This window comes from Mustela nigripes, chromosome 1, assembly GCF_022355385.1.
Source record: "Mustela nigripes isolate SB6536 chromosome 1, MUSNIG.SB6536, whole genome shotgun sequence".
In the NCBI taxonomy this organism is placed as follows: domain Eukaryota; kingdom Metazoa; phylum Chordata; class Mammalia; order Carnivora; family Mustelidae; genus Mustela; species Mustela nigripes.
In genome coordinates, this window is record NC_081557.1 from 203,306,674 (window position 1) to 203,315,016 (window position 8,343).

At 52.9% G+C, this 8,343-nt stretch overlaps 1 protein-coding gene across 1 annotated transcript in view; it reads left to right on the forward strand.

Moving 5' to 3' along the window:
* Nucleotides 1-7,908: 7,908 nt before the first annotated feature.
* NICOL1 (NELL2 interacting cell ontogeny regulator 1) overlaps nt 7,909-8,343 on the forward strand; it is a 5,285-nt gene continuing 4,850 nt past the window's right edge. The window contains exon 1 of the mRNA XM_059395648.1: nt 7,909-8,064. Coding sequence (XP_059251631.1) covers nt 7,942-8,064 — 123 coding nt within the window. The 5' untranslated portion in view covers nt 7,909-7,941. The remainder of the gene's footprint in view (nt 8,065-8,343) is intronic.

Below are 8,343 nucleotides of genomic sequence, written 5' to 3' on the forward strand. Positions count from 1 at the left end.
AAAAAAAAAAAAATCATGAATGAAAGAGGAGAGATCACAATCAACACCAAAGAAATACAAACAATTATAAGAACATACAATGAGCAACTATACACCAGCAAATTTGACAATCTGGAAGAAGAAATGGATGCTTCCTAGAGACATACAAGCTACCAAAACTGAACCAGGAAGAAATAGAAAACCTGAACAGACCCATAACCAGTAAGGAGATTTCATGAAGCAGTCATCAAAAATCTCCCAACAAACAAGAGCCTAGAGCCAGATGGCTTTCCAGGGGAATTCTACTGAACATTTAAAGAAGGAATAATACCTGTTCTTCTGAGGCTGTTTCAAAAAGTAGAAATGGAAAGAAAACTTCCAAACTCATTCTATGAGGCTAGCATTACTTTGATCCCAAAACCAGACAAAGACCCCATTAAAAAGGAGAATTACAGACCAGTATCCCTGATGAACATGGATGCAAAAATTCTCACCAAGATACTAGCCAGTAGGATCCAACAGTACAGAATAAAAGGATTATTCACCATGACCAAGTGGGATTATTCCTGGGCTGCAAGGTTGGTTCAATATTTGCAAATCAATCAGCATGATACATCACATTAATAAAAGAAAGGACAAGAACCATATGAACCTCTCAGGAGATACAGAGAAAGCACTTGACAAAGTACAGCATCCTTTCTTGATTAAAACTCTCCACAGTGTAGGGATAAAAGGAACATACCTCAATACGATAAAAGCCATCTATAAAAAAACCCACAGTAAATATCATTTTCAATGGGGAAAAACTGAGAGCTTTCCTCCTAAGGTCAGGAATATGACAGGGATGACCACTCTCACCAATATTGTTCAATATAGTACTAGAAATCCTAGCCTCAGCAATCAGACAACAAAAAGAAATAAAAAGCATCTGAATCAGCCAAGAAGAAGTCAAACTCTCACACTTCACAGATGACATGATACTTTGTGTGGAAAATCCAAAAGTCTCCACTCCAAAATTGCTAGAATGCATACAGGAATTCAGCAAAGTGGCAGGATATAAAGTCAATGCAGAGAAATCAGTCACATTTCTATACACTGACAATGAGACAGAAGAAAGAGAAATTGCAATTTACAACTGCACCCAAAACCGTAAGATACCTAGGATAAACCTGACCAAAGAGGCAAAGGATCTGAACTCAGAAAACTATGGAACACTCATGAAAGAAACTGAGGAAGACACAAAAGAATGGAAAAACGTTCCATGCTCATGGATTGGAAGAATAAATATTATTAAAATGTCTGTTACCTAGAGCAATCTACACATTTCAGTCAATCCCTATCAAAATACCATCAACTTTTTTTTCACAGAGCTGGAACAAAAAATCCTAAATCCTAAAATCATAAAATTTCCATGGAACCAGAAAAGACCCCAAATAAATAAAGGAATGTTGAAAAAGAAAACCAAAGCGGGAGCATCACAACCCTGGACGTCAAGCTCTATTACAAAGCTGTCATCATCAAGACAGTATGGTACTGGCATAAAAACAGACACATAGACCGTGGAACAGAGTAGAGAGCCCAGAAATGCACCCTCAACTCCAAGGTCAACTAATCTTCCAAAAAGCAGGAAAGAATGTCCAGTGGAAAAAAGTGTCTTCAATAAATAGTGTTGGGAAGATTGGACAGCCACAAGCAGAAGAATGAAACTGGACCATTTCCTTACACCACATACACAAATAGACTCAAAATGGATGAAAGACCTCAATGTGAGAGAGGAATCCATCAAAATCCTTGAGGACAACACAGGCAGCAGCTTCTTACTAGACACGTTTCCAAAGGCAAGTGAAACAAAGGCAAAAATGAACTATTTGGACTTGTTCAAGTTGAAAGCCTTTTGTACAGCAAAGGAAACAGTCAACAAAACCAAAAGACAACTGACAGAATAGGAGAAGTTATCTGTAAACATTTTATCAGATAAAGGGCTACTACCCAAAATCTATAAAGAACTTATCAGGGGCACCTGGGTGGCTCAGTTGGTTGGACAACTGCCTTCGGCTCAGGTCATGATCCTGGAGTCCCGGGATCGAGTCCCACATCAGGCTCCCAGCTCCATGGGGAGTCTGCTTCTCCCCCTGACCTTCTCCTCACTCATGTTCTCTCTCACTGTCTCTCTCTCAAATAAATAAATAAATAAATAAATAAATAAAAAGAACTTATCAAACGCAACACTCATAGAACACATAATCCAATCAAGAAATGAGTGGGGTGGGGGGGGCTGGGTGGCTCAGTCATTAAGCATCTGCCTTCAGCTGGGATTATGATCCCAGGGTCCTGGAATGGAGGCCCACATTGGGATCCACGCTCAGAGGGAGGCCTTCTTCTCCCTCCCCACCCCAATGCTTGTGTTCCCTCTCTCGCTGTCTTTCTGTCAAATAAATAAATAAAATCTTAAAAAAAAAAAAAAAGAAAGAAAGAAATGGGCCAATGACATGAACAGACATTTCTCCATAGAAGACATCCAAATGGCAACAGACACATGAAAAAATGCTCAACATCACTCGGCATCAGGGAAATATAAATAAAAACCACAATGAGATACCACCTCACACCAGTCAGAATGGCTAAAATTAACAAGTCAGGAAATGACAGATGCTGGTGAGGATGCAGAGAAAGGGGAACCCTCCTACACTGTTGGTGATAATGTAAGCTGGTATAGCCAGTCTGGAAAACAGCATGGAGGTTCTTCAAAAAGTTGAAAACAGAGCTACCCTATGACCCAGTGATTGCACTACTGAGTATTCACCCCAAAGATACAAATGTAGTGATCCGAAGGGGCACGTGCATCCCAATGTTTACAGCAGCAATGTCCACAATAGCCAAACTATGGAAAGAGCCCAGATGTCCATTGACAGATGAACGGATAAAGAAGATGTGCGGGATAGCTACAGTGGAATATTGCACAGTCATCAAAAAGACAAAATCTTGCCATTTGCAACAACGTGGATGGAACTAGAGGGTATTATGCTAAGTGAAATAAGTCAATCAGAGCCAGACAATTACCATATGATCTCAGTCATATGTGGAATTTAAGAAACAAAACAGAGGATCATGGGGAAGAGAGGATAAAATAAAACAAGACGAAACCAGGGAGGAAGACAAACCATAAGAGACTCTTAATCATAGGAAACAAACCGAGGGTTGATGGGAGGAGGGGAGTGGGGGATGGGGTAACTGGGGGATGGGGATTAAGGAGGGCACAAGACATAGTGAGCACTGAATGTTATATAAGACTAATGAATCGCTGACCTCTATCTCTGAAACCAATAATACATTATATGTTAATTAATTGAATTTAAATGAAAAAAAATTCATTTCCACAGCTTCCTGGTATCCCGGTAGAAGCCATTCTTACGCTGACTATGCCCATGTTCAATCTCCGGCCTGTGCAAGTTCTGAAGCCAGGCCTGGAGAGCCAATGTGTCTAATGCACAATTTTTCCCATGATTCTCCCCTCCAAGGGTTTTCCCTGCACCCCTTCCCTCCCTCATCTCTCAAGGCGACTGTCCACAGGGCCACAGCTCCCCCTTCCCAGGGAGTCTGACCATACCGGGTCACACAGGAAGCTCTGTCTCTCCCACCATCTGCCCCCAGTCCCCCACTGGCTGTGATAGCCCCCTGCTCATGTGCCCCTTTGTCCAAGCTCTGATCAAAAAGCTCCCACACAGGCTTGGCATGTGGCTGGCACTTCCCTTCTCCTGCCTAGGCCAGTTTCCTGTCCCCAGCACTGGGTCCCTGGCACTCCTGGCATCTTTTGAAGGCCCTGCAGTTCTAGATGCTGCAGACACAGCAGGGAATCAAAGAGAGAGGGGCTCCTGCCCTCCAGGGCCTGGCCTCCCCAGGAATACACAGATCAGGGCCCCTCACTGAAGCCCCATCAGCATTATGGGCCAAGTCATTATTTGAGAGGGCTCTCCCCAGCATTGGGGGATGTCTAGCAGTGCCCTTGACCCCGTCCCAGTAGATCCAGTACCCCTCTCCCCTGCACCATGACAACCCCAGATGTCTCCATATATTGCCAAATATCCCCAAGGCCAAAGAACTCTGGATACAATGAAAAATCACCATATTGAATAAAGTACACAGTGAGTCAGAAGGTGAGAATCGTAAGAATTAAAAATATCGGACAGGGTAGAGGGGTCTGGGAGGGTGGGGGTGTAATGGACTGAATGTTTGCAACCCCCCAGTCTATTGCAACACTAACCCCTGTGTGTCTGCGTTTGGAGCAGGGGGCCCTCTATGGAAAAAAAAAATCAAGGTTAAATAAAATCATAGAGAAGGGGCCCTAATGTGACAGGATTAGTGTCCTCACAAGAAGAGACACCACGACAGAGAGGAGATCCCTCACCCCCGTCAGGATGGCCCTCATCAAAGAGACAAGAAACAACAGGTATTGGCCAGGATGTGGACAAAAGGGACCCCTATGCACTGTTGGTGGGAAGGTAAGTGGGTGTAGAAACAGTAGGGAGGTTCCTCAGGAAATAAAAATGGAGATCCGGCAATCCCACCCTGGGTATGCATCTGCATAAAATACTGATCAGCACGGGAGTTTTGACCTGCTCCGTTTCTGACCTGGGCCGGTTCACCCCTCCTTAGGCAACCTGGTGGTCCCCTGCTCCCGGGAGGTCACCATATTGATGCCGAACTTAGTGCGGACACCCGATCGGCATAGCGCACTACAGCCCAGAACTCCTGGGCTCAAGCGATCCTCCTGCCTCAGCCTCCCGAGTAGCTGGGACTACAGGCGTGCGCCACTGCGCCCGGCGCATCTGCATAAAATAAAAACACTGATGTGAAAACATATCTGCACTCCTTCCCTGCCATGTTCCCAGGGTCTCAGCCACAGAAAGTGTTGGACTGTCCCTGGGGGATGACGGGATGTAAAGAGACGGTGAGTGGAGAGAGTGTCTGACATCCTTCCGTCTTAGCAGCAGCATTACTTCCAGCAGAGTGGCCCAAGTGTCCCCCTACAGATAAGTGGGGCCCATCTGTGCAGTGGAACATTCTCCAGCCTTAAACAGAAGGGACATTTTGACTCCTGCCCCCACTGGGATGAACCCCGAGGACACTGTGCTCAGTGCCATGAGCAGCCACAAAGGGACAACACAGTGTGACCCCACTTCTGTGAGTCCCCAGAGGTGTCAGATCATAGAGACAGAATGTGGACAGTGGGTGTCGGGTTGGGGTACGGGGAGAGATGGGGAGCCTGCGTTTCTTAGGGGCAGTTTGGGAAGAGGAGAAAGTTCTGGAGGTGGGAGAGCTGTTCACAACATTGTGAACATGCCTGATGCCGCTGAATTGCTCACTTAAAAAGGTCACAGCGGCAAATTTCATGTTGTGTGTATGTTGCTGCAATGTAAACAAGTAGGTGTAGGAAAAAGTTCTGGCTGCCTCAGAAGACGGGACCAGAAGGGGCCAGGCCACCAGGAGTCCAGATGAGGGGCAGCAGCCCGGGTAGTAGCGGGAGATGGGGAGGGGGATCTGCTGGCCCTGGGGGTGCAGCAGACACGATTTCTAGAAGGGCTGCTGCACGTTTGGTGTGAGACTCTACAGAGACAGACTGTCCTGACCTGAGTCAGGGAAGGCTGTGGACATAACAGCTGTTTGATCTTGGCGGGCAGGGAAGGGGTTACATCAGATCAGCTAGTTATCCCCTTGCTGGTGTTCGGGAAGCAGCTGGACAGGGGAGCCTGAGGCTGGTGGCTGGTGTACACAGTCGCAGGTGTATACTGTCCCAGAGGACGGACTGTCAGGAGGGAACATGAAGAAGTGGGGGGCAAAGGACCGCCCAGCAGCGCCCTGAGGGGTGCGGGCGAAGGTGGAGCGCTGCGGGGAGGGGACTGCGGGGCTGCTGAGCCGGGACGGGGGTCCTGGGGATGTCCCAAAATTCTGTGGGCAGGCTAAGGTAGCCGAGGTCGCAGACCGGGCAGGAGTGGGTTCAAGAGAGAAAGGAAGGGGAAATGGATCACGGGGAGAGGTGCAGCCCAGGCGGGGAGAGTGCGAGGGACTCACTAGGCTTGTTTTCTTCGGAAATTAAAAAAAATCACAGGGGCGCCTGTGGGCTCCGACGGCCAAGGGCTGCCTCTTGATCTCCGCTCAGATCTTGGTCTCAGGGTCCTGAGTTCCAGAGAAGAAAAAGAGATCACAGGCTCTTCCCTGGAGAGGAGGCTCCAACTGAGAGGGGAAAGCCGGTGCTCTGGGGACTGGACAGCAGCCCTGGGGGGATGGGGAGAGAGGGAGCTCCGCGATCCCCGCAGTCAAGACCCGCGTAGCTCCGAGTGCCGCCCCGGGTCCCGGCCCCGACATCCCGCGGCCCCTCGGTCCCCTCGGCCAGGCGTGCGCGGTCGCGGCAGGAGGTGGAGGGTGTGTTGGGCTCCAAGGTCAGGCTGGACCGTGTGTTGGCCTGAAGAAGACCAGAAGAAGTCCCCCGGGTGCCGGGAGTGCCGGAGAGCGGGAGAGCGCACGCGACGCTGGATCCTCGGGGCTGGAGGGGTTGGAGCCCGGCGCTATTGGAACCCCCGGGACGCAGAGCACCGCATCCTCTCCCTACTAAGCAGGGAGCTCTGGACGAGCCTGCGGCGGGGCCGGGAAGAGCGTGCTCCAGAGCCCCGCTGCCTGAGGTCTACCGGCGCCTTGCTTCTGGGTAGGCTGGGTTCCCCTCCGCACGTGGACGAGGCTGTGTGCCTGTGTGTGGAGAGGGTGACCGGCAAATGTCACAAGGGTGAGATGGAGAGGCAAAGAAAAGCCAACGTCGAACACGTCTTCGGTCCTAGGGGCCAGGAAGGGTGCAGCGCAGGGCTCCGCCCCGGCACCCCCCCCGCCCCCCCGCCGCCAGGAGGAAGAGCACGGAAACGCGCACGTCCGGGATCGCGGCTTGCAGTCTCCTCGGCCCAGCACCGCCCCACCCCCCCGGAGCCCGCCCTACGGGCAAGAGGAGACAGTGGCAGTCACGAGCACTGCCCCTTCCCTGGGTCGGAAAGGCCGCGTCCAGCCGGCCACAGCAGACGCGAAGCCCTGCGCAGGGGGGCGGGACGTCGGGGCGCCGCGCTGCCCCGCAAGGTGCGGGCTGCTGGGGTCTCCCGCACGCACGCGGCCGGGACGTGGGCTTGGGGCGCCTCCCCCCCCCCCCCCACGAGCTGGCGGGCTTTGCAGGGACCCAGGAGACGCCAAGTGCAGCGCGTCCTTTCCAGAGGGGCCGGTCCGGAACCTGAAACCCGCGCGCCTTGGGCGCCTCGGGGGAGCACGCGAGGCTCTTCGCTTCCAACAGCCCTGCGCCTTCACGAGGAAGAAAAGTGCACAGGAAAGCCAAGCGACCCTTCCAAAGTCACACAGCCCGGGAAGGTGGTAGGGCCTCAAGGCTGGGAGAGGTGGGGCCAAAGGGGAATGACAAGTAGTTGTCCACGCTCCGAGAGGTGTAGAGGAAGGACCCGGCCGGCCGGAGGGCTTGTCCCCGATCCTGAGCGTCAGGGGCGAGGCCGCGCGGGAGTGAGGACCAGAGAGGGTGGATTTTCCACCGCCCCACAGTCTGGCTCACTCCTGGCCCTGATCTCCTCCGAGCAATGCGACCCGACCCCACCGGACCCTAGCGGCCAGCGGGGAGCCTCCCCGACCCCTGGCGAGCATAGAGCCCCTCCCTCAGGATTGGCCCCAGGGTCACCCCGAGACTGGGCACCGCTGGACGCCAGCAGCAGATTTCCCGCTTGCTCAGCTTTGCTCCCGCCCGTAGTGGCTCTGGAGGCGGCTGGCTTCTGCCCAGCCGCCGCCTCCTCCCGGCAGCCCCCCGGACTCCAAGGTCGGTGAGCCTGGTGGGGGTTGGAGGTGCAGCCCCCGTCAGAGCTGAGCCCTCAGACTCTCGGAGCTTCCTCGGCCCCTTTAAACTGGTGCTTCCAGCAATCTGGGGTTCCCATGACAACAACGGCGGATGGGGGACCCGGGCGGGGTCCGGTCGGAGCGCATGCGCGGTGCGCGGCCGACGCAGCACGTCTTCCCGAGTCGCCGGCGCTGCTGTCGCGGGGTCCCCGAACAGCGGTGAGGGCGGGGTGGGGCGTTCGCGGGCCTGGGGGGCGGGTTACGGGGTTCCCTGAACTGGGGTGAGGGTGTGTATGAACCCCCGTGAGGGCAGGATGGGAGGGTACGCGGGCCCGGAATGGGGCGGGGTAGGGGGGCTGCTGAACCGGGGTGAGGGGGGTCCGTGAACCACGGTGAGGGCGTGGTGGGAGGGGTTCGCGGGCTCGGGAGATGAAGGCGGGGTAGGGGGGTTCCGGGGCCCGGGGTGGGCGGGGTGTGAGGGGTTCGCGGGCCCGGGGG